The sequence below is a fragment of the Larimichthys crocea genome, chromosome XV, assembly GCF_000972845.2.
Source record: "Larimichthys crocea isolate SSNF chromosome XV, L_crocea_2.0, whole genome shotgun sequence".
Lineage (NCBI taxonomy): Eukaryota > Metazoa > Chordata > Actinopteri > Sciaenidae > Larimichthys > Larimichthys crocea.
Window position 1 is genome coordinate 20344082 of NC_040025.1, and position 26528 is coordinate 20370609.

General features: G+C 39.9%; 2 protein-coding genes across 9 annotated transcripts in view; one reads left to right on the top strand and one right to left on the bottom strand.

The window, feature by feature from the left end:
- Positions 1–492: 492 nt before the first annotated feature.
- Positions 493–11472, bottom strand: emc1 (ER membrane protein complex subunit 1). 2 transcript variants are annotated; one of them, XM_019256765.2, is made up of 23 exons: positions 11296–11472; positions 10724–10851; positions 10558–10623; positions 10377–10470; positions 10162–10290; positions 9737–9863; positions 9337–9486; positions 8967–9134; positions 8606–8677; positions 8234–8332; positions 7655–7751; positions 6835–6951; positions 6371–6379; positions 5830–6029; positions 5461–5610; positions 4991–5152; positions 4616–4735; positions 4171–4308; positions 2888–3061; positions 2491–2701; positions 2262–2346; positions 2042–2171; positions 493–1538 (listed from the first exon to the last, which is right to left on the bottom strand). In XM_019256765.2, the coding sequence occupies exons 1-23, from the start codon at positions 11385–11387 to the stop codon at positions 1359–1361; spliced, it is 2898 nt and encodes a 965-aa protein (XP_019112310.2). In that variant the 5' UTR covers positions 11388–11472; the 3' UTR covers positions 493–1358. The 2 variants fall into 2 exon arrangements, with proteins under 2 accessions (XP_019112310.2, XP_019112311.2); XM_019256766.2 differs by lacking the exon at positions 6371–6379 and having other exon boundaries at positions 1359–1538.
- A 1272-nt stretch (positions 11473–12744) lies between these two features.
- Positions 12745–26528, top strand: part of ubr4 (ubiquitin protein ligase E3 component n-recognin 4) — a 44490-nt gene continuing 30706 nt past the window's right edge. For 3 of the 7 annotated variants that reach the window (XM_027288243.1, XM_027288246.1, XM_027288244.1), the window contains exons 1-24: positions 12745–13040; positions 16349–16446; positions 16576–16679; positions 16793–16922; positions 17205–17350; positions 17545–17644; positions 18187–18328; positions 18486–18610; positions 18722–18846; positions 19140–19199; positions 19349–19539; positions 19812–19920; positions 20129–20266; positions 20490–20607; positions 21262–21348; positions 21442–21483; positions 24153–24340; positions 24436–24592; positions 24670–24755; positions 24867–25036; positions 25392–25671; positions 25775–25907; positions 26156–26235; positions 26325–26453. In XM_027288243.1, the coding sequence (XP_027144044.1) occupies positions 12916–13040; positions 16349–16446; positions 16576–16679; positions 16793–16922; positions 17205–17350; positions 17545–17644; positions 18187–18328; positions 18486–18610; positions 18722–18846; positions 19140–19199; positions 19349–19539; positions 19812–19920; positions 20129–20266; positions 20490–20607; positions 21262–21348; positions 21442–21483; positions 24153–24340; positions 24436–24592; positions 24670–24755; positions 24867–25036; positions 25392–25671; positions 25775–25907; positions 26156–26235; positions 26325–26453 (3063 nt within the window). In that variant the 5' untranslated portion in view covers positions 12745–12915. The remainder of the gene's footprint in view (positions 13041–16348; positions 16447–16575; positions 16680–16792; positions 16923–17204; positions 17351–17544; positions 17645–18186; positions 18329–18485; positions 18611–18721; positions 18847–19139; positions 19200–19348; positions 19540–19811; positions 19921–20128; positions 20267–20489; positions 20608–21261; positions 21349–21441; positions 21484–24152; positions 24341–24435; positions 24593–24669; positions 24756–24866; positions 25037–25391; positions 25672–25774; positions 25908–26155; positions 26236–26324; positions 26454–26528) is intronic. The other 4 variants (XM_027288247.1, XM_027288248.1, XM_027288249.1 and 1 more) reach the window with 4 other exon arrangements.

A 26528-nucleotide genomic window follows, 5' to 3' on the forward strand; every position in this document is an offset into this window, starting at 1 on the left:
TAATGTAATATTGGCTTGGCTAGGAGATGTTTTTATTATTATTTTTTTTTTACAATTTTATCTTATTTTACTGGTTTATAAAAAAAACAATTAGCACATTTCTGGAAAATGTTTTATAACCTACACTGAGCAAGTACATATTAACACATTATACTCAAAACAAACTATATAAGAGGTCAGCTTCAGTTTGAAATTACTAGGTTTACTACTAAACATCAGAATTTTCTTTCTGACCATAATCGATCCAAATTGTAGTTGGTGAAACAGCTCAAAATTATATCAAATTGATTATCCTGTTAATATTTGTTGTTTGATTCATCATATTGCTCACGTCTAAGTCCTCTATACCCCAAAGTTTATATTTGACATATTAGGCAGTCAGAAAATGATCCTTAGGAGTCATTTGTCATAGTTTGGTGTGGGAAATAAAGAAAAGCAACAATATTAAAATTCTCTGTTAAAGTGTGAGTTGAAAGGAAACATGCATAAACATTATAAGGAGTTCTGAGACCAATTTTAATGGCGCATCATCAGTCGCTGATGGTGGATTAAAACTGCTCACAAACATATGAGCTGCACGATGACTGATGGACAGAAAATAAAGGCTAGTGATCATTTTCCTTTCCTCGAGGGTGTGATGGTGATAACAGTGGGACAGTGCCTTTGGCGGGAGAGTCTTCAATAATCATTTCTTGTCCATGCTACAATATCTCCTCACACTTCATATTCACAGTTTATTTGCCATCGGAAAACAAATGCAAATGCATTTGGGTATCCTGGTGATTCAGCAGGCTAAAACATACAAACCATACAACTATGGTATTGTACCAAATCATGCTCATGTAACACACGTCTTCAGTCTCTCTTTTCTCTGACCTCCACGTTTATTATTGCTCTCCATTAGAACAATCCAATGAGGCAGAAATGTCACAAACGTAATCTTGGAAAAAACTTACATTGTTTAAGTATCTACCTTCACATGTGTAGGAATTTCCAAACTCCAAAATTTATTAAATTCATCTGTTTTCATTCATTTGTAATCAGTTTTGTGATAAACTTTGTTAGACCATCTAATCAAAATGACATGGCACGAAAAAAAAACAAAAAAACATTAATTCTACTATGAAGTAATTCCTTGTGCTTGCAAAATAAGTTAAAAAATAAACACGTAAAACCTTTACTAATCCCTCCTTTCACCCCCACCCCGCTGTTCCCTCACCCCTGCAGTTCCTTAAGGGCCTTATTGATCTTTGACCTGTGTTCTTCTACAGGCACGGCCCCAGCCGTCTCATCTCCTCGGGCTGAGGTCCTTCGTGCAGCCATCGGGGCTGTCAGAGATGGGATTTTTGACGATCGCTTTACCGCCAGGCCCGGTTGAGCAGTTTGACTTCTGCCAGGCGTTTGCTGATCATAGTGGCAAAGAAAAGGGCGAAGAGAACGCTACTGATCAGCATGTAGTCATAGTCGTCTTTTAGTACATCAAACTGCTTCGAGGGATAGACACGCGTCTGATAGATGTCCAGACCGTATGCCACCACCTTCAAGAAAAAACAATGTCATATTTACATTCATGGCTATTTTAAAGATTTTCAGATCATAATTCAGTAAATAATAATAATAAATCTCTACCCTGCATGTCCAGAACTAATAAAGAATACATAGTTATCATTTTTATACTGTACATAACCACCCACTTATGTATATCCATTCAATATCCATTGCGCTGCACTATTTGTGTATTTGTTTATGATTTATTAAAACACCTATTTTTCACCTACTTGCATGTATATATTAGTTCTGTTTATTCCACCTCAGGTAAGCTTTGCTTTCCTAGCTGTCTTTATATCTTTCCTGTAAACGGTGTACATTAGGGTAATTTAAAACCTGAATCATATTCCTGTGTATGCCTTAACTTGGACAAAAAAGCTGATTCTGAGTCATTAGAATTACGTCATTCTAATCTTTCTCCATGCTAGTGGTTGCCTGGCGCTAGAAATCAAGTTTAGTTAGGAAGATTAGGAAATTAACAAGAAACGCTCACCAGGCAGGTCGACTCCAGTCCAGAGGGGGCGGTGTAAATACCTCGCACTCTTGATACGGTCTGATTGTAGTTGATGAACCACTCAGTACGGATTATCAACTCTGGTGCGTATGGTATCAGGTTCTCTTCACTAGAGAGCAAGTGAACAGGTCAGTCGGAGAGACAAGGAAAAAAAACGTCACTGAGAGGTTTTAGACCAAACCTGACTAAAAGGACTCACCGGCTTTGCTCGGTTACTATTTCTGGCCTGCGGGGGTCAAGGAACATCTTGGGTAGTGACAAAATCCCTCCAGATGGCAAGCCAACTGTGACAAAGAAAATCCAAAGAAACATCTTTAAAAACTGGCTGAACAACATTGAAAACATTGGGTTACTTTCAGATATCTGAAGGGGAAAATGAAATCGTCACACACTGCAGTCCTATGAAGCTGGTCCCGACTGAAACTTACTCAGCAGATGGCGGCTGGTGATGCCCTTCTCAGTCAGTGTGGCCTCCATGGTTGAAATGGAGGAGGGGAAAATGTAAGACTGCTGAAGCACCTGAGGAGCATGTGGCCGATCCAGTGAGCTGAACACGGTGCTGTTGTAGAGCTCCATCCCCTCATACAGTTCAATGACGGAGAACTCGTTCCTGCGAGACTTGGTGCTCCAGTACTCGTACTGCAGAGTCAAACGGGGACACGTGATATCACCTGGCCCTTAAGGCGTAAGCTTCCATTTTTGTCTATCAGTGTGTTCAGTGATTACATTTGTAAGTAAGCTTATGCTGTTATCTTACTGGAACCAAGCAACTAAACAATATAAAATGAGGTTTGTTATTTACATTATCTTAACATTAACACTCACCACCACCCAGTTTTCAGAGTGCACAACATGCACTGGTCCTCTGGCCTTTCTCTGAACGGCCTCGTGGATGATGCGACCAGTCACACCATCAATCAGGAGGATCCCGACAAAGCTTCGCTCCTGATGCAGGTCTGTGCTCTCTGTCACCACAGCCAGTAGATTTGGGTTTAGGTACTGGAAGAAATGGGATGAAACACACTTCAGCATCTTAATAAAGGCTCACTAACACTTCTTAAATAAGAACTTTGATATTGTGGCTCATCTTTTTTCCCACGACAAACAATGACAGCTATGAACTATTTCCTGATTGTCAGATATGTCAGATATATACTATAACGGGTGATATGATGAATCAAACTACAGAGTTTTGTATCATTTGCAGCTATTTACAGTTCTGATATATTGATCTTAATTCTACATAAATATGCCTTGTAATCCATCCAAAAGTCAAAAAGGTTTTTTTTTTCCATCTACAACTTAAAGCAGGATTCTCAGTCCTCAGTGACTTTGATGATAATGTAATGTTCAAATCTAAAATAGTGCCCATCTCCATTTAGAAAAAAGGTTTAATGAATTTATTTACACATATACAGGATCCAATAAAGCACAAACTATTTAAGGGGCAAGTTATTTTGTTATAACAGTTTGGCTGTGATTGAATGAGACAAGAAATGGCAAGCTCATGGGTAAAATTACAATGGCCCTAAAATATGGTTTTAGTTTTCCTCTAAGTCTGGCCAACAGCAAGGTATCTCAACATTTACTGGACAGATGATTGGATATTCTCAGTCCCTATGGAATGATTCCTAATGATTTTGGTGACCCACTTTTCCTCTACTGCCACCCTCAAAAGTTTTTCCTTTTCCACCGCAGACACCAGTATGTTTTTGTCCTGTCACACACACACACACACACACACACACACACACACACACACAAGTCTCTACAATACCCTGACAGGACAAAAAACTATATGCAGGAACTACAGTAAGGAGAGTCCTTGCAGAAGAAAACATTGGTTATTCTTATTCTGCGTCAGTGGTGGAAAGGGGGTATGATTCACTGGGGAAACAGTGACATGCTGGCGTAACGCTATTTCTTGGAAAGATGAGTTTTCAGTCTACATCAGTGGGGGGGGAGTGACTCTGTGCTTTTCAATAACATGGGAACGAGACATGTCGAGACAACACTGACTAAATCCACCATCAATATGAGCAATGGTATGATTTTTAAACTTTCTCAACACTCCAGTGTTAGTAAGGTTTTAGGGGAAGTTATTGTACCTTATAGAGGACACTGCGGTCTCCCATTACTCTGCCCTGAGAGTGCACATGCTCGTTGGGCCTTTTTCCTTTGATCGAGACAATCTTCTGTACCTCGGTCGGGATGACGACCTCCCAGATCAGCTCAGTTGACAAGTCCTGAGCACACAAAAACATCCAGATTCATTCAGTCAGTCATCCTAAGTATCATTTCATGAGAGCCGACTGTAAGAACAGAACACTAAACAGACCTCTGATTATAATGCTCATTCTCAGAATATTTAAAGCATTATGGTGCATATCCATATCCTTTTCACATGAAAAGTATAGTGCTATAGTGATTGATTTCATGTTTTTTTGTCATTGAAACACAGACTAAAATGATAAACAATCAAAATATCAGCTGTTGTTATCTTTGGCCAACTTTTGGCCCTTGAACTAGTTGAGAAGAAGGAGTTTCACTTGCCGTTCGTAGCCTGTAGCCAGAAAGTCTTCCCTGGCTGGAGTCAACAAGATAAAAGAAAATGGATGAGGCCATCTCCTGGAGCTGTTGGAGGACATTCTTTGTAGAGGGAAAAGCAGACACCTGTGGAAGAATAGATGGATACAATTTTTATATGTTGTTTTGGGTTGAGATATATTTCTTATCCAAAAAAACTACTAAATTAAATTGTACATGTTTGTACTGATATAGTATATGTGGACAGAGATACTGAATCAAAGCTATAAAGGAAGAAAAGACTTGAGCACTCGAGTGTTGGCCGGATGGACGTTAACGCAGCAAAAAAAACATTCAGAATGTTGTTCTGGTGGGTAAGAAGGTATACAGCTTGTCACTGACCTTGTACTGGTCATCCACAAGAAGTAAGACCTTGGCATAGTCCTGGTCCATGAGAGGCAGCAAGAGTGACTGAAGTATTGGCTGAGGCAGGGCGGGTGGAGTGATGTGACTCTTCTTTCCAAAAATGGGATTGAATACATGGAGTGTGGCCAGACCTGTGTCCTGAAAATAGAACAGAAAACATGAGAAATGGCAAAAATAAATATGCACCACTTCTACAGTTACACAGGTTAGACCAATGTTTTCCTTTCAAATCCTGCTGTAGGAAAAAAAAAAATCTTTTGCCTTGCTTGTAAGATATGCCTAGTAAAAACGACTCTCTTGAAGCCTTTAATGTGAGGACCAAATTTATCTGCTGGCACAGTAAAGTCATTTTCTTAATTTATGTTTGTCTGACCCACATCATAATGAAATCCACTCCCACACGTGAGGTCGTTAACCATGCAAAGAGAGCTCTTATTATTAGATACCTTGTCTTTGATGAGCAGTGTGCACTGTGGCGGATGAGGGAAGTGAGCAGTGGTCCGTTGTACCATTAATTTGAAGGCTGCATTAGATGGGACGTTGTCCAGGTAGTGCTTCCATAAAATACTGCCGGTCTTGCTATCAATCCCGAAGAGCTTAAGAGAAACAAAAGCAAAGGATAAACTGTACAGGAAAAAGTTTCAGAGACTCCTGCTGCAGTCTATTTATTAGTGTTTTGTTTCACTTTCAGCCTGCCTGACTGTAGACAAAACTAAAGAGAAAATAGTTTGACCACAAGTGTGCAACACAGCTCATCTCTCCCAAAACAATACCAAACAGTAGCTAATTGAGAGGTTAAAACTTTAGTCTCATACCTTCCCAGATGCTGTAACCATAACCATCATCTTCTGTAAGTTGAACTCGTCTCTGGAGAGGTTCTCAATGGTCACTTCATTTTTGACTTGACTGCGAGGCTTCCGTGCGTCATAGAACAGCTTCCAGAGGTGGGCGATCCAGGCCTGCAGCAGGATGAGCTGAGAGGAGAGCCTCTTCATCACCATGGACATCAGGCCGTCTAGATGAGACAGTGAGAACAGAGCTGCTTAATGGCCTTTAGTGGGTTAAATTCACATTTAAGGATGTCATTTGCATCTTATTAGAGGCGTTTCTTGTGGTGGACATTGTGGTATTGGCATTACAGGCAAATCACAGGTGTAGCTTATAACATTAATAAGCTCTGCAGATCACTGTACGTGTAAAAACTAGACTATTGTCAATGGATATTTGTTGAGCAAATCAAGCAATGGAAGGCATGGTGAGTAAAAGAAAGGCCCGGTGGGTTTACAGTCAACAACAGGAGATCCTGATCTTAAGACTCTTTAATCAAGTTTTAATGAAGAAGAGCACAGTTATTACCTTGAATGGCTGAATCCAAGCGCAGCAAATAAAAACAGGACAAAAACAAAAGACAGTGAAGCCAATAGCAACTAAGTGAACATAGAATCAGTTCAGCCATTAGGCCTAATGCAACCGCAAAATGAAAACAAACAAAAAACTACAACGTTGATGAGTAAATGCAGGTCTTGAGCAGTTGAATAAGGGTAAAAGTAAAAGCAACAATTAAGTAGACTTAATTAAAAGTTGTATATTTGTGAAAAATCTCAAAATGATGAGACAAGCTTGACAAATCATCCTTATGATTAGGAATCTGATAGCTGCCTTAAGTTTCTACGCATGCGAGAAAGTTAGCGAACAAAAAGAAGACTAAAAATGATAAATAAATATTGAATATTAATACACGGGAGAGATTAGTACTTAAAAGTTGGAGACTTGAGAGGGGAAAAAAACAAAACACGTAGGGATTCTGGGTTGACATTTACCAGCTTTTTTGCCAAACTCTCCTTCCAGTTCAGCCTGCGTTCCTGTGAGAGGCAGATCCACCATTTCCATTGTCACCACATCTGACAGGGCCTCCTCTCTTGTCCACATTACACGCCCTGGAAAACAAGACTCATTATTGTTCTGTAATCATTCATTCCACTTTCCACACCCTGTGACAGTATGCAGTTTGTGACGATTTCCATGAATTGCACCATGCAACGTTTTTTTTTTCCTTCCCTCATGCTTGTGGAAAGGACAAGATGATGTGTACATTATGAAAACCGAGAGCCTGTTTGTGCTCCACACAGTGGTCAGATGTTGGCAGTATTTATGATGATTAAGAGGTGGAACAGCCAAATGTTATCATGAGGCAACGAATGGCTCAGCAGACTCTTTGCACTTTGGAAAGACGCACTGGATCTCAACAGTTAACACAGAGGCACGTCAATCAAATGTTTCAAGCTTTATCACCTGCTGGTTATTGATGCCAGTTGATTCCCTACAATCCACCGCCTGCAGACACCAGTAAGAATAGCTTGGCCTCCATTTTCACACATAATAAAAAGCAAAAGGTCAAGACATGTGTGTGTTTTTGTGGAATAAGGCCAGATGAAATTCCTAAAGTAATGTCTGCTGATTTTGTCTGTAAATTTAATGACTATGAGCAAGATTTTAAAATGTTCCGACTTTGGCGCCCCTCGGTGGTAGAATAAAAAAAATAATACACCAAGGCAGACTCATGCCAATACTTCACGTAACATTAACCAGTGCACTAGAGCACTCCTTCCAACACAAGCTTCCCGTTTTTGCCATCCATACCTGGCTGTTGTAGGAAAGCGAGTGCGTGGTCTTCAGTCTGCACCATGACCCTGTAGCCAACAGAGTCGTCTTTCTTGAGGAATGCCTGTACATACAGCTGGGTGACAGAATAAAAATAATTATAGATATGAAATAGAACTATAAAATGAAAATAGTGCATGTTTAAAATGAAAAATGATTAACATCCAAATGCTAGCCTGAGAACCTGGTGACAAATGTTGTATTGTTTTATTTGCTCCTACAGATCCGTATGAAAAGAACTGCTTGTAGCTGTACGCTGCTGTATGTTCTCCCTAAACAAACAACCAACTGTATTTAAAAGCTTTTTCTGAGAAGAAATACGTTTTTGTTGTACTTCTGACTTGTGTGTTTAATTTACTGACTATGCTATATCACATGTTTAGGTGCAGGTCTGATTGCATCCAGAGACATTTTGGTCCGCAACCTTTGATAATGTCCTTTGGAAATCAAAAATTACCAGCGAGGCTATCAAAATGCTTCATGTGACCTATTAATGATCCTACTGCATCCTTGTTGACTTGACCAGTCAGATTTCAAACATGCTTATGATAGTCTCACCTTCTCTGGCTTCCCTCCATTAGGATCCAAATTATAAATTAGTGTTGTGTCCAGAAGTCTGCGTCCAGTTTCTGCATTAAAGAGGTTAATACTGCAAGCCTATATGGAAAAAATATATATTTTTACAGTGGTTAAAAAATAAGTTGATACATAAATAATAAATAAATAAATTCAGTCCAGTTTGATTTCCAAGCAGCCACACTAAGAAATGTTTCCCAACTTGACGATTACACATTTCATCTGTTAATCAAAACCAACATGTGATTCACATAAAAGTGCACAAAGACAAAACTAAGACTGTGCTAAACCAGCTGCTACAATGTACCAGAGTTAGTACAAAACCACGTACTGAGGGATTTCACATTGACTCACAGTTTTATTCTTGGGCGACATGACAGCAGCAACAGTCTTCTCTCCAGCTGTAGCAAATGAAGCCAGCATGGCCTGTTAATCAAGAAAAAAAATGTATCATCAACAATTCACCGTTTCTCAAATCAACAATTGTAATATCTCAATATAATACACTGATTTTTTCCCCTTTTGAAATAATAAAAATAATGCATTTTGGAAAATGACAGAGCTTAAAAATAGGGACAAAAAATGTCAAACTTTTTGTCCATTGATATTACCCATCCCTTTGGATCCATAGGCTAACATTTTTGGATGACAAACATTTCAATGGACAGTCAGAATCTGGATCTGGATCATGCAGGAGAGAGAAACAGTTACGTACAGGCTTGAAATCCCTCAGTGTGACAATCTGTCCATTGTTGAGCTGAAGAAGCAGGTACTGTTCAGGTCCGAGCTGAAGGAAGAACTCAGACAGCGGCTGCCGGGCTGGGTTGGGCTGGGTGGACACCAGTACTGGATGGAAGCCGGGGGTGACCTCAAGTCCCAGTGCCTAGAAGGAGATAAATGGTAGTACATTGTGAAAAAAAAATTATGAAAAGCATTTACGCAGAGAAAAAGAAAAGAGAGACAGTTCCACTATATAGGCGGAGAAATGCAGAGAAACAAGAGAGGTTAATATTGGAACGAGAACACAGGAAACACATGGTATTTTTAAATCAAATGAAAAGGTTCTGGTTTATTTTGGTGGGTACCTGCAGGGGGATCTGGGTCATCTCTGACTCCAAATGCAAGTCGAGCATGTAAAGGGATACAGTTGCAGGGTCCATGCATGTCAACATCCCGGGGCCGATCACTGCACAGCTGGTCTGTATGTTGGACAGCCACGGAGCTTCAACTGAGACCTGAAAACAGTATGTTGGACAGCCACGGAGCTTCAACTGAGACCTGAAAACAGCACATGCAAAGTTAGAAATGTGGGATTTTATTAATATATTGCAACATTGATTTAATTTACTTGATGCATTTTGAAGTGTTGTATTTTTCCTCCAAGTATTGTAAATATATATATATATATATATATAAATAATACAACTACAGTATATGCCACACAGCATTTATATACTTTATACTGCTACTATAAATCAGGATTACCTGCTTGATTATCTCTCCGTCCTCCACACTGTAAACAACAATAGTAATGTGGGAATGGGGAACAACTCCCATTGCATACACTTCACCGTTTCCATCAGAATACACAGCCTGGTAATCCACGGTTTCACTGAAGAGATAAAAACAACAAATAGTTATACAAATTGTATAATGCAACCTTGTTCATAAGTAGATATAATGTCAGACATATCTGCTGCTTCAATATCATTTGATTTGATGTATCCTGCTGATGTTTGGATTCATAATTGTTACGCATATATTCATGTTTGATGAGATTTCTAAGTTTCTCTGTGCTCACATTAAATCTGAGTTTAAGGTGTGTACTAAGACAGACTTATATCATTAGTACATAAACACAAATTGTGTTTTATTGTTGATCCAAGAACATAAAAAACATGGTCACTTGCCTTTCTGGTAGATTCTCTATCCATTTTTGATGACCGTTAGAGAGGTAATGGAGAGAGACGACAGTCTTCTTCAGAACAGCCACGTGTTTCACATTGTCTTGTTGTCCAACTAAGCACGCCGACTGGAAACTAAAATGTAAAACAAAAGTGGTTAATATCTGATCAAATTAAAGACCATTCTTTACTTAACAACTGCCAATCAAGGAAGCAATCACCTGCCAGAGTCGAGCAAAATCTCCCAGTTCAAACCACCAACATTTATTTCCCAGGAGCGCAGCAGGCGGCCGTTACCAACCACCAGCACCGCATCTAGGAGACAAAGACAGTTTAATGAATTATCTGCTTTCAATAAAGCGACTGAAAGCTCTGTTAGCTCAACTGTAACAACAAAATCACCTTGTCCGTGTTGGAGGAGAGCATCAATGTTTCCCTCTGGTCCGGTCTTATCCACATGTCGCCAGACTGTAACAGACATTTAATAAATACTAATATAACACCAAAGTACGTCTACTGAGAGGTACAACTGTTCTTAATTACACTATGAGACAAACAAAACACTCACAGAGGTCTCCAGTCCTGGTGTTGAGTGCAGCAAAAACATTACTCTCCGTTGCTAGAAGTACTTTTTTGGATGACTGCGCGTGTGTGTCGAAACTGGAAAACCGAACCTTGCCAACATATTGCTGCCTCCTGTGAATCACAAGACAGAGAACAAGCTGTCAGTAGATACTTCATAATTATGGCTTAATGCCTGCATCAGTACACACAAATCAAATTTAAAATAAATAAAAAATCTGATTTAAAAAAAAATGAAATACTGGTGGATGGTACACTGATTATTATAAGATTGATTACAAAGCAAAGAATCAGTATGAATGACATTTACTATAATTCATTGATCTTACTGAGCCACTGGCTTCCTTGCAGCAAAGAAAACATTGTGAGCAAGATAACAACACTTGCAGTAATCTTGTAAATAATTCATTTGAATATATTCTGGCCTGTTCATTCACACTCCAAACACACCGGGGTCGCAGCCAGTGGCTGTGACAGGTGTTAGCATTAGCACATCCACATTTAAACACAGCTCTAAATAACGCGCGTGTTTTAGGTCATTTCCTATATTCCGCTTACCAGTCAAATTTCCCTACTTGATCCTCAAACACAGCCTCGACAGTGCTGCGTAGTATCATATAATTCAGACACAGCAGAATTAGCTTTGCCATTGCTACAGCAGCTCTGGCTTGCTCTTCAAAGGAAGGAGGAAGTCGGAAGTTGAGTGTTGTTTTTAGTCCAGTGCCAGAGAGGTGCTGCCCCCTGCAGGTAAGCGAGGTTAGAGCACGGCTTCAATAAATGTGATCAGAAACACGTTCGTCTTTCTTCTGTTTACGGAAATGATTTGTATGCAAAGAAATGCTGATTTTATTTGGCCAACTGCCTCTTTAATTTGTTTTATGGTTGCAAAACAAAGTAATAAAACATAAGTCTGAGATTTCACATGAAAATAAGATTGAACATTTTATACTGTCATTGATTTTACGCTTTCTTCCTGAGCTAAATTATATTTTTAATGCTAAGAAATAAAGAAAACTAGATGTTTTGCATGGTTACTGTTCCTGAATCAATCTATCATTATTATTTCATATAAATGTATCCAGTAATACTTGTAGTTGTTACAACCTTGTATCTTGTACAGTGTATATTCAGTATATTTTAGGATATCCCATACTTTGTATTTTATCACATTGTCTCACCACCATGCTGCTCTCTCCAGCTCTGGACACTCTTTACCCCCCATCATAAGGAACATCAACTCACTCTCACAATTCAAGTCTGTACTTAAAACCCACCTGTTTAACATTGCCCTTTCCATCTGATTTAATTGCATTGTCCTATTTTAACCTGTTTTTAATGTTGTATTCTTGTAATTTGATATACTTTTATGGTTCTTTTTGTTTGTTTCTGTTATTTGCTGACTACTCTCATTTAATGTAAGGTGTCCTTGGGTGACAGAAAGGCACCTATGAAATAAAATGTTATTATTATTATTATTATTATTATTATTATATTCTTTTTTTTTACCTAAAATATTCATTGTAGTAGTCATTGTATTGTGTGTTAACCTGTATGTGGCAAATAAACCTGAAACTTGAGTTATCATAAATATGTGACCTATATGATGTATTTAGCAATAATATTTTAATATTTATTATTTGTATCATGGTCACTTTCTTTGCAATATTTCTTACACTATGGTCCCTTTACATTACAATACACTTTTTATATATCATGCCACTTTTATCCTCAGTACTTGTCTGCTTTGAAGGTTTATTGTTTTTCATGTTTTATGTGTAGGTTATAGATATTTGTCTGTTTATTGTGTTTTTTTGTTTGTTTGTTTTGTTTTTTTGCCTTTTTCTACTTTTTTTCTAATTCTGTAGTGTGTGCTACACTTTCCTCTGCTGCTGTAACAAGTACATTTCCCCGTGGTGGGATATCTAATCTAATCTAATCTAATTTGTATTCTTTGTTTATGTCATAAACGCTGTGGAAAGGGGACATTTATTTATTTATGCATCTGTACAAATTAGGGATTGTATGATTGGCGTGTATTGACCCTGGGATTAAAAACTCTCGCAGTGATATGGAGAAGCATGCAGGCTGAGTTGTTGGTTTGCCTGTGAGCCTGTGAGCGCCCCCTGTCATTTACTCTCCGTCTTCTTCCACCAGCTAGTTTTTCTATGGGATTTCAAGATGGCGTCGAGCGGAGGAGATGGGGAACACGAATGGACAGCGGCGGTGCGGCCGCTTTTATCAGCTTCGTACACCGCTTTCGAGACGAAAGAGCTACCTCAGCTTATCGGGTCTATCATCAACAGGTAACCGGTTACATGTCAACGAGTTCCGTGGCTCTGTTTGCTCAAAATGCTGGCCGCGTCCGCCCGAGAGTGAGCTGCCCGGCTAACGCGCTCGCTCAGCTCGGCCGGTTGAGTTCGGTGGGAGACGTTAGCCGCGGAGCTAGCGTTAGCAGCTAGCATGCTACATGAGTTTTAACTGACACTGGCACCGAGTCAGCTGCTGACGTTAGCTCGTATGCTAACGGCTGCTAACTTACTCTAAATGCGATTTAGCCTGTCCCGGCTGGTAACTCGTGAACTGTTTGAAACAAGGCACGACTCACGAACGTCGATGTTTAATATACCTACGCTGCTGTGGGAACATGACTCGATGTCGCGGCGGAAGGTTTAGAAATTTTGCTTCATCATTAGCTAGCTAACACAAACATTAGCCAGAGAGCTAACTGATGGGCCTTCCAAAACGTAACGTTGAAATGTTCCAGCCACAGTCAGCTGACTGAAGTTGGCTAAATTAAATGCTGCTTGTATGCCGAGCTCGTCACATTCACTTTGATCTGGGTATGTCAATGGGACAGTTAATACGTTACAAGGTATCTAGTCTGTTAACGCTATCTGCTGTATGTCTGTGGTTGGACTTAAAGTAGGCGGGGACCTTGTACTCTACTACAGTTTTTTGTGATGAGGCGCTGTCGGTGTCATGTTAAAAAGGACAACTTGATGATATTAATCCTGTAAATAATCGTAATGCTTAAGGTCGTGTTGCAAATCCAACACAGTGCTGTTAAAACCCAGAGGAAGCTGGTGCAATGCCAGGGAGGGGGAACTTGAGTGCATAATTATTTACAGGGACTTTTCATTACCTTCTAGTATATGCATATCTGGCCCTGCAAAGCCCCAACACATACGCCAGCATGGAGTGATTATCAAGTCGGTAGTGCCCACACAGTGGCCGGGTTGTCACTTGACACCCCTGCTCAGTGGTGACATCAGCTGATCCCTTGGGGCGTTCAAGTGAAGAGCTTCCTGCGATGTTTATAGGTTTCATTTTCAACGTTTAGCCTGCAAATGTGAGCAGTAACGATGCTACCAGGCCTGTTAGTTTCATTTTCAAACGAAACGACCGATTGTGCTGGTGTGCATGTTTGTTGTGATCATTTTCACCCTCACTCACCAGTTACAGTTTTAGATGTAAAGTGTCTTTTTTTTTTTCAGTCGCATTCGTTGACCATGCAAGAGTTTGAAATGTCCTGACTATGAGAGTTGGATTATGCTAAGTGAGTGCTGCAGGAGCAGTGTGACACTTGATTTTAACAGAGTTGTTGACTTTACAACTGGAAAGTTCGGTTGTCAGCAGAAACATATGTCAGTGACGTGCATGATGAAATGCAAAGGTTTTATTTACCACATTCCTAGTTTGGAAACAGACAGCAGACCCTACAGACAGTCCAGGCTGATAAATAAGATGAAAACAAACAGGAGCAGGCATAATGTCAGAGACAGGTTTGGGACATTGTATGGAATAAGTCCTAATGGCGGTTTATTGAGAAGGGCAGTTGGTCTGGGCTTGTATCGTTTCCCGACATGTGGGTTGGGTGTTAGTAGGAGTCCTTTATTTCCTTTGTGTTCAGGGGGCAGAAGCCAGCCAATGACTCAATCAGCAGTAGGAACGGTTTGATATTATGTTAGAAAGCAGAGATGTTTGTTTGAATGTAGACGTATTGCTGATTGTGGATGTTTGGAACTGTATGTGGCGTGGCAGAATAAAGTGGTTTTGTAATGTCACTTGAGCAGATTGACATCGTGGAGGCTGCAGAAAGGACTCACTTGTAGAGTTGCACGATACCCACGGTATACATGGTACCAAATCATAACCGTCGCTACTATACTAGAAACTTTACACGACGTTACTACCGTGGATTACTATACTACCGGTGCCAGTCTCCGCTACATAGCGGCCGCCTCTGCTCTCCTCCCGGCTTCTCACTGCATGCTACTCCTTTGTAAACAAACCAACATGGAACCGCAACCGAACTACACAGCTGCTGAATGATTGGCTGTTTGCCTGTTACTGGTGACGTCCAGGGATATGATAGGCTGTTTCCGCACGCTGGGTCCGCCCGTCTGTTAGCTGATTGGCTGTTCGTGTGTTTCTGCCGGCAAGAATTACCTCCGCGAAGACAGCTCCGCTTCGATGGAAACTCGCTTCAAAACAAACAACAAGCTAAAGTTCTGTCTTGCCCAGACACGAGACAACACACTCACCATGGCAGAAGCACCAGGCCCGAGCAGCGAGTCTGCCGTGGCGTCTTCGTCAGTGGCAACACTAATTTTGCTTAAAAAACAAACGTCGTTGTTTCAAACTAACTTGTACAAATACATTGTAGTTTTTAAAAATAATAATAATAAAAAAAGGCTGCAGTATCGCGATAATACCCGGAACCGCAATACTTTGTCTGGTATAGTATCGTGGTTACTCATTTTAGTATCGTGACAACTCTACTCACTTGTATATCACAAGTTAAAAACAAGGTTTCATGTACCTGTGAATGACTTGTGCTAACAACAAGTTGGCCACACAGGTCAGTCTTCAAAACAGACTGCCTTCCTTCTGCCTGGAAGTATGTGATCAGATCACAGACTGGAGAGGCGTCATTTGGCTTGGGTGTCTTGTGCCAGTGCTCAAATGATGATGTAGGACACTGCTGAGGTATATCAACATCAGAGCTGCGTGTTTCCAGGTGTTTTTTAGGACATCGAATAGGCTAGGCTCACTTGCATAATTAACTGCAAACTGGTTTTCCCAGGTGACATACTGCAAATAGCCTAAGAGCAGATCTGTCAGACAGAAAGGACAGCAGCTCAAAGGCTTTGATTTTTACCAGACGGCCACGCACAGTGTACTGACAGCCAGGGCCTGTTTGTGTGACAATAGCACTCATTAATAACAAACTATTATTGTTTGTGAAATGTGAGATAACGCACATGGGTACCCCTCCACAGCAGCCTGTCTGAGAAGGTTTAATTGTTGAATCAGTTACCTATCAGTAAAACAACAGCGACAGACACAAAAATTTGCCACAGCATTTCACTCATCACTTGCTCAACAGTTTAACAATAATGGATTGTGCAGTTTTTTTTTTCTGTATCAGCATGTTTGGAAAAGGGGGTTATCCAACTAAATGTTACAGGTGGTGTTTGTTGTATTGAGTGTTTTTCATGTCGTGGTCTGTCTGTTCTGTCTCTCCTAACTCACCTCCTAACTGTCCTCTCTATTAAGGTGTTTTGTTGTAAATTCATATTTGGTGAAATATTTTGCTTGTCATTTGCAGTGAGTCAGACATCCTTCACCATGACAAACAGTATGAGCCTTTCTACTCATCGTTCGTGGCACTCTCCGCACACTACATCACCACAGTATGTGGTCAAAGTACGTATCTTTTCATTTTCTCTTTATTGTAATTGATAAAGGAATACTACTGCCATTCGGCCAAATTCTTTCAATGTTACAGGCTGTGTTTCTTCCAGCCAGCAAATCATTTTTGCTCTCTCTCTTTAGTACCGAGAAATCAGCTGCTGTCGGTTGCTGCAGCATGCAAAGTACTGATTGAATTCTCGTTGCTACGCTTGGAGAACCCAGATGAGGCATGTGCGGTATCACAGGTGAGAGAAACAAACCACATGCAGTTATAAGCAGATGGTTCATGTATCAGCCACAGATAAAATGTTGTATAAACACAAAAGTTAAATTGAGTCCCTTTTTTATTTTTCTTCAGAAACACCTGATTCTTCTCATAAAGGGACTTTGCACTGGCTGCAGCAGGCTAGATCGCACAGAAATCATAACTTTCACTGCTATGATGAAATCTGCCAAGTTGCCTCAAACCGTGAAGACCCTTTCAGACGGTGAGTGTTCCCTGAGGAATGGACCAAAGTTAAACCGTACTTCAATACTTATGATACGACACCACTCGTAGTGGTGATGATTCATTTATTTTTTAAAAAGACCAACATTCACTGAGTCATTAAAACTGGGAGAGCCAGTCCAAAAAAGCATATTTGGCTGACATTGGCATTCATGCATCCTGAAAGTTGACAGAATAATCCCACAGGCCTTTTTTGCAAAACAAGAAATCTTTAAAGTTTTGTCGTGTGACTGAGGAAATTGTGTCTTTGTTCATTTAATAGTGGAAGATCAGAAGGAGTTGCCCAGTGCTGTGAACCCAGAGCTTCGACAAAAAGAAGTACAAATGAACTTCTTTAATCAACTGACTTCAGTTTTTAACCCTGACCTTACCACCATCTTGGCCTCCCCATCAGCAGCACACATGCAGGCAAGTGTTACAGACCAGCCCTCCAGCTGCTCGCTTTTTTACTTTCCTCAGTAATTGACAGCGACAATAACTTGTTTCCTTTTTTACTCTACGAAATAAACACACTTTCAACCTGTAATTTAACTTACCATACACAAAACAGACGATTGTTATAATCATCTTTGTTGTGACTTGTCACCTCTCTCCAATTGTAGGCTGAGAGCGATTGCGATGACCAAACCACAGATCAAGCTATTCAGGCCAAAATGAAAAATGCCTTTGTCTCTCAGAATGTGTCAAGCTTACAGGAACTTGGTGAGTAGTTGTTCCTTTTGTTGTAGCATTGTGTTGGTTTATTAACCGTTTACAGTTATATGGTACACGTCATAGTTTTGTCCCGGCTGTTTTGTGCTGAAAGCCATTTGAAATCTTTGTTCTTGGCACGTCTAATAAATAAAAAAGCCACCATCAAGTCATATGTATGGTTCAACAGTTGATGAGGATTTTGTATAGAGCAGTAAAATATATTGAGAAATATCAGAGATCCATTTGCCGGTAATGCCAGTAAATATATAAAACGCAGGCAAACCGTGTGCGAAGCAGCTGTCACCTTGCAGCAGTATCCTGCTGGGAATTTAACAAAATCTTGGTTCAGTGCATTTTTCCTTTGACCTTTCCATGCCATACGACAGTGACTGGTGGTATAATTGTACTCTGGCAGGTTGCAGGGATCTTAAAAAATTTTGAGCTCCAAAATCCTTTTTGTAATGTCACATGGTCAGCTACAGTTTTTCTTTTTTGTTCTTTTCCTGTTCTTGAGCAGTATATATATATTTTCCCATCGCTTGTATTCCTAGGTGGGTCTGAGAAGTTGCTACGAGTGTGCCTCAACCTGCCCTACTTTCTGCGCTACATCAACCGTTTCCAGGATGCTGTATCAGCCAACTCTTTCTTTATCATGCCTGCCACAGTGGCTGATGCCACTGCCGTCCGCAATGGGTATTTTCAAAATTTATGCAAAAGATTAAAATGTTCTAATGCAGTGTAATATTGGATTTTGATTTGTTTGCTGTATAATCTGTTTAAGTTTCCTTGTGTATATATATTTTTTCTCCCAAACACTCCATTAACTTTCTATACTTAAACCCATACCCAGATTTCATTCACTGGTGATAGACGTGACCATGGCTTTGGACACACTTTCCCTGCCTGTATTGGAGCCCTTGACACCAGGCAGATTACTGGATATGACTGTGCTGGCTTTGAGCTGTCTCTATGCTGGTAAGTCATAACCCTCTGTTGGTAAAAACTAATTTATACTGTCTATTGTATAACAGTAATAATGGCAATAGGGAGTTAATAAATAAACATCCATATTTTTTATCCGCTTAGGTGTGAGTGTGGCCACTTGCATGGCCATTCTGCAGGTAGGTAGCGGCTTGCAGCTTCGCTCTGCCTCCACTGGGACTAAAGAGGAGGACTACGAAAATGACGCAGCCACGATTGTCCAGAAATGTGTGAGTGTTATAAGTACAACATTTTAATGTATTCCTATTGTATTCTCATATGTGAGTTATGAGACATGATCCTGTGCTACATAGAAACTTTGCATTAGTCAAGAGTGTTTTACTGGTAATGAAATAATGAAAGTTGTGAGATATTTTTGTGTTCTGGCTAGGTTTACATAGAGGTTATAGTTTCATATTTTGACATTACATCAAATCTCTAGAGACTCTAATGCCTTGGTAGCATGGGTACTGTAACAAGATGGAGCTCATTTAAAATGGTACAAAATTTGTGTTTGGAACAGCTGGAGATCTATGAAATGATTGGACAAGCCATCAGCAACTCTCGCAGAGCTGGAGGAGAGGTGAGTACCGGGTTTCAGTGCTATAGTAGAATAGTAAAAGAATAAAAAAAATTTATCTTTTGATATACTTGCTGTGCCACCTCAGAAGGTCACTGTATCATAAAACAAATTCTTGGTTGTGTTTTTCTTTTTCTTTTTTTGCACTACAGCATTATCAGAACTTCCAGCTGCTTGGAGCCTGGTGCCTTCTGAACAGCCTGTACCTGATTCTTAATCTGAGTCCCACTGCCCTGGCGGATAAAGGAAAAGAGAAGGATCCCCTGGCTGCCCTGCGTGTCCGGGATATTGCTGCACGAACCAAGGATGGCGCAGGATCGCCTAAACTTGGTCCTGGCAAAGGGTAATTTTCAAATAACATGAAATAAGTGTCACGGGTATCATTGTGGTTTGATTTTGTCTCTTGAGCTTCATCAGTTTGGAAGGTGTGGTGCAGGTGTTACTGCAATTTAATCTCTGAAGTGTCAACAACAAAGCCTATATTAAAATTAGATTACTCTGGGTACACTGCATATTTTTGATATAAAACACTTGGGTTATTTTTGCATTTAGTAAAAAAGGTCACATTTGAAAAGTGATTTTTGTGCATTAATTATTTTTGTTGTTTTTCTTCAGACACCAAGGGTTTGGAGTTTTGTCCGTGATCCTGGCCAACCACGCCATCAAACTTTTGACTTCGCTTTTCCAGGATCTGCAAGTTGAGGCTCTACACCGGGTAAATGATGTAACAAACCCTTATTTACTTTCTCTTTTCATTTACATTGACAATATTATTACTTATTCAATGCAGCTGTATACATAGCAGTTCTGTGTTATTAATTTCTGTTGAGAAATCTTGAAAATGAAACATTGCAGTAAAACCTGTAACAAATATTGTTAAATGAAAATCCATGTTTTCCTCATCCCAATTCTCCCACTGCTCATACCTGCAGGGTTGGGCGAGTGATGGTCCACCAGCTGAGCTCAACATCATGGCACAGAGCACTTCCATCCAGAGGGTCCAAAGGCTCATCGACTCTGTGCCCCTGACCAATCTACTGTTTACCCTTCTTTCCACTTCCTACAAAAAGGTGCGATCATTATGTATTTAAATGACTGTAATGTTTGTATTTGCATATTATGTTCTATTATTAATGCTGACATTGCAAATGTCAAAAAAGCTGATTTTTTCCACAGTGCTATCTCTAAAGACTTTTGCCGTGTTGTTAAATGAGAGATTTTTTTCTTTCTGAAAAGGTGCAGTTGAAAGACAAAAAGAGCGATCATTTTAAGACTGTCCTTGTTTTCCATCAGGCTTGTGTTCTCCAACGCCAGAGGAAGGGCTCAGTCAGTAGTGACGCCAGTGCTTCAACGGATTCAAACACCTACTATGAGGATGATTTCAGCAGTACAGAGGAGGATAGCAGTCAAGGTACTGGGTTTAAGCAAATTATATCATGACTTCAGAAAGCCTCTTTAAAATCCAAACGTCATGCACTCACATAGCAAGAAAAAAATCATATGTCTGGCTGTTGTCTGGACATAATTTTTACTTTAAAGAAAAACAAAAACGGTGCACATATGCAGTAGTTCTGCACAGCATTGTTAACAACAACTCAAACAGACGTTTTAGGGAGTCTAACAAAAAGAAGACACTGATGTTGGGGCGTTAAGTGAAATACAAATTTTAAAGAGGGTTAATAAAATGATGACCTGGCTACAAATGAACATTAGCATTTTATAGTGCAATGAGTACAAACTAGATATTGATCCAAATATGATCATATTGACAGTATACATTTGAGGGATGCATGACACACAACAAACTGATAATTATTGGTTATTATTGTCTGACCTGAAATGGCATATTTGTGCATCTCTAACAAATTTGATCTAGAAGAATTATAAAATTTTCTGGATAATAGAACTGCAGATGTGATTGAGTCACGCCTATGTGCTCATCACGAATAAATTGACCAACAAGACAATATCTCAAAAGCGTTGTTAATTCCTTCAAGGTATGCCTCAGATTTCCGTCCACGACGTGCGGATACAGAGTCCTGTTTGTGTTTGATCTCTGAGCTAGGGTCAGTGCTGAACTTTATCAGCAAGGCATTGAAACAGGTGTGTTGTCAGTGGATCAGTCAGTCAGGTTGTGGCAGCAGTGAGCAGGGTAAACACATGCACACACACACAGTAATGTAATCACAATTTTTCTCCCTTCATCACACAATGACAGTGTAGTTGACAGTGTCTACTATTTCAGCAGAGAGAAGACAGGAGAGGACAAGTGCAGCTTGTGTCTCAGGTCAGCAGTTTTCTGTCCTCAGGTCAAAGACTTGGTGTCCACTTCACTGTCCTAGATTCATTTTGTTATTGTTTGTCTCACAATTTAGGCTCTGAGCTGTGGCCCTACTAGCTTAGAAAATGACAGAGCCACAGATGTAGATGCTTTGGCAAAACAGCCCCGAGTCTGAAAGGTGCCCGCTGAAATTGACGTGAATTAAATTTTAATGTTTTGTCCAAGAGGTTCATCTGTGGCTCAGTTTGGTTCAAAGGATAATACCAGTGGTGTTGACATGTGGGTATTAAAACCTTAGATTAGAGGTTAATTAGATTAGAGACTTAATTTTGCTTCTCTTGGAGTGTTGAGTAAAAGTTTTCCCCAGGTGTTTTCAAGAGCTTTGTCCTAAAACACAACATAACCCCTTTCTCATCCAGTCTTTGCCTACCTTAATTTAGCAAAGTTGCCACACATCAGATTATAATTTAAGTTATTTTTTAATTTTGTAATTTGTCAATACTGATGTATTTTAAATCACTGTATTGATTTTTGTGATCATATTATCTAACCCTATCTCAGGTCTTGATCACAATGTTCTTGTTTGTCATTGCATTACTGCATCACACGTCTGAAAATGTCCTCACTTCAAAAATAACAGAGTCCATGTCAAAACAGTGGTATTATTCTTGAATACAATAAATTGAAGTTGTGCTTGTAAACTATGGGCTTAAACACACTACGCTACGTCTTGCTGTCACTTGAAAAGTTCTGATGTTTGTATGTTGCATGCAAATGTGAATATCAACTTAAAGTGATATTCTTTTAACACTTCAAAGTTTTTCCTTGTTTTTGTATTTTAATTCGTCCGTAGATCCTTCAACTGGCTACGTCTGCAGTGACGTGCTTTTCCAGTCTAATCACAATGTTAAAATATTTTGATTCATAGCTATTGAAAAAGTAGCCTTGTTGAGCCACCTCTCACAAGGATAGGTGCGTTCATTGTGTTGCCAGTCTGGTGTCAAACTAAAGCAGTGACACTGGTGAGACCAACACCATCTTTTAAAATGCAGTGGAAAAAATCAGATGGGTTTGTTAACAAGGAATGAGCCCCCTGATCTGAACCTCAGTGGTGCTTTTTGACTTCTGTGCTAGTCGTGGACTGTCCATAACACAACGTTTGAGCATGAGGTAGTGGTAGTAGTCATATAATCAGATATGTTGACATACGTCTTATACTAGCAGAGAGGAGTCAATCCAAATGGGTTGTAATGTCTGGCAGAGGCCCATGCTTGCCAGATCTTAACATGTATGCATGATTGGATTTTAATTTGTCAGCTGTACCATGCAGTGTCCCTGTGTGGAAGCATCTGCATTCATTATGTATAAGTTTTTTCTATAACTTGTCTTCTGTCAGTATATAAAACAGAATCAAAGTGGGCCATGATACAATGTTCCATAGTTGAAGGGCAGCACTGAGTTGTGGCCAAAAGGTAAATGCAATGTTTTTTGGCCACCAACGAGAAAATCTGATGGAAAAAAAAAACACCTAAAAGGTGAAGGTCAGTCTTGAAGCACAAGAAGGACACCTTTTGGGCCTCTAAGATGAAGATGCTTTCTGCATATACTTCATTATTGAGTGTAACTAAATATACATTTGGCAGATTTTTCTTTTTGGCATTGGTTCAGAGCAAATTAAGTCATTTACAATATAAAGTCAATGAAAAGGAAGCACATTAAAATTATGTTTTAATGTTTCAGTGACCTTTTCATAAGAGAGAATTTCCACACTGCTGATACTTGGTTGGCTGTGTGACAGAATCAGTGTTGTATAATTACACCAAGATATTATTAAATCCAGTATATATTATTTGTTATATCTGATGCATGATGCCGGTGCATAAAAAAATATATATATATACAGTGCCTGTGACATGTTGATTCTATCATTGCTTTTTGCTGTGGAATAATGCTGCAGTGATGTGTCTGACTTCAGAAGAAGATATTGTACAGCTTCCATCGGAGAGTAACAACACATGTCAACCTGACTTGAGCGTTGTTTGTCTCATTGTTGTCAGTAGCACAATAGCATGTATAAGAACATGCTCACGCACAGGGCGGCTTTGAACTCATCATTGCATGCTATTTAAATGTTCACATTCCTTTTAATAGAATTTATGAAAAGAGCCCAGCTTGGATTAATTCTCAATCTGAAAACAAAGTGCTAACAATAATGGCAGGTTACCTCGTGAAAAGATACTAGCTATGAGAATGTGAAACACTGTTGAGCAGCTTTTAAGCGTTTTTCAGCAATTAGGGTGACAGGGAAGCACTACAGCATGAGTTCTGTCATTATCTTTTCACTATTGTGTATTGGAGAAAAGAAATCAAATTAAATACAATGAATGGGCATTTCTTTATTGTCCTGTATTTTGAGAAAAATATATATAAAAGGAAAATTCTGTAGCATTCTTTAAGTGGATATTCACCAGCAGGATGTCACTATATGTTCACTATTTATTGCAGCCTTTAGCTCTTGTCCACCGCCTGCACAGTGCTGTAGGTGTCGTGCACTAGTTTGAAGCTTTTTACATTTTGCCTTTTGATGACACCACTACCACCCCACAGATATCTTGTAAGACATTTCTCACCTCCACTCAAAGAAATTCATATAAATGACTCGTATCTTTCTGCAGATGATGACAGTGAACCCATCTTGGGGCTATGGTTTGAAGAGACAATTTCACCCACCAAAGACAAAGTTGCTCCCCCACCCCCTCCACCACCCCCACCCCTGGAGACATCTCCCAGACTGAAGAGCCCGAGCAAGCAGAATCCAAGCGAGAATGGAAACATTTTAGCTGGCCGTAAAGACCCAGAACTGGTGAGGACAATTTTTGTGCACCTGACAGCATGATGCATAATCCTGCATTATGTCCAGAGGTGGCACGTGTATAATTGTGTTCTTTGTTCCTATAGTTCCTCAGTTTAGCCTCCAGTATTCTGAACTTCATCACCACCTCAATGCTCAAGTCCAGAAACAACTTCATCCGCAACTACCTGAGCGTGTCTCTTACAGAACAGCACATGGCTACACTAGCCAGCATCATCAAAGACGTAGACAAGGATGTCAAGGGTACGCCTGGAAAAATTCTTTCTTTTGGCTTTTTGGATAGATAATTGCAAAGGTTTAATGCATTTGTTTTTCCTCAGGCTCCTCAGATGAAGTGTTTTCTTTAGCTCTATATCACTTCAACCACACCCTGGTAACATCAGATCTTCCATCCCCAGCCCTGCAGGTAAGAGGAATGCCATAAATCTCTATGATTAACTTTTAATAACGGGCCTGTTATATATGAATCATTTATTTAATGTCACAGACTTATTCTTGTATCTTTTGTCATTCCCAGAACACCCTTCTTCAGCAGTTAGGTGTTGCGCCCTTTTCAGAGGGTCCCTGGCCTCTGTACATTCACCCTCAGTCTTTATCAGTCCTCTCCAGGCTTCTCCTCATATGGCAGCACAAAGCTACTGTGCAAGGAGAACCAGATGTCCCTGAGTGTATGAAAGTCTGGGAAAGGTATGGCAACCGTTGCAGTTATCATCTGGCTCATGAGCACAATGGACTGGTTTAAATTTTCTCTTGATGCTGTCGCCAGAAAGGCCTTGGGCTCACACTGCTGTACCTTTTTTAACTGATGATGGGGGAAAAGTGCTCACAGAAAATGCTCTACTTCCCTTTTACACAATACATGTTAGAGTGAAAAGGAATGGGCATTTGAAGTTGATGAGTATTCCAATATTTACATATTTTATATATATTTTTAAAACATACCAGCATTAATATAGAAAATATAGAATATAGAAAATACAACATAAACATGTAGTAACTTACATGCACACAGTTTGTGTTAAATGCTCTAATTCTATCATAGATTTTTGGGAACGTTGAAGCAACACACAATCCAGAGTTCTGTTCACGGGGAAGACGACCTTAATGTGGAGCACCTCCAGCTCCTGCTGCTCCTTTTCCACAATCTGTCGGAGCGCGGTCGACGCTCAGTCCTGACCCTGGTCACCCAGGCCATCACTGAAGTGGCACAGAGCAGAGACTCCCAGCTGAAAGCAGTGCCCCTCAACCTGGCCCGTCTGTGTCTGGTGTTTGACTACCTGCTGCGCCACTACTCCAAGGCTCCCTTGTACCTTTTTGAGCAGGTTAATTGCATAATCATCATTCTAGTCTTTGGATAAATATAAGTGTGTTTGGTACAGTGATAACAGGAAATTGAGCTTCACTATGCTGTGAAATTATTTATAGGTGCAGTATAACCTCCTCACCCCACCATCCACCGGGCCAAGTTCTGTTCAGGAAGGCGGCAAACGCAGTAGTCTACCACTTTACTATGGATTCAAAGAGGTGGAGGAGAACTGGGCCAAGCACTGTTCAGCAGGTAAGACAAAGAAATTAAGTTTTTTACACTGGCCAGAGCATGACAGTAACTACAAAAAGTCAAAAAGCATGGGCAGTTTTTGGGATTAATCATGGAAATGTGTCAATTTGCATATAACCTCAGCAACTTTCACACATGTATGTTATTGTCTGTGTTCTTATTTCTTATCTGTGAAGAGGATGTGTAATTGGATAAGATGCTACATGAAAAAATAATGCTATATTTTTATACATTTCAACCTTTCATAGATTCAAACGTTCAGCCCAAATTCTACTGCGTTCTGTCCCCTGAGGCATCTGAAGACGATATCAGCAGACTGGACAACAAGGTGAGACAAGGTTGACCTCACATAGTAATTTTTGTTTCACCCCTGTACCTGACTGTAATCAAACATTACTTTTTTTTCTTTCCTGGTAGGTCTTTCCTAAGCTGTTCAATGGAGCAGTTAAATATGATGAACTGTATGCGTGGCTCATCTCACTCCTGGTCGCAGGCTCTGAGTTTGACACCGCAAGAAGACAAGAGAACAAGCCCATCACTCCTATGGTGAGAACACACTACATGAACAAACCATGAACTGTAAACAAGCTCATGGTTCACCTCCATGACTGAGGCTGCACT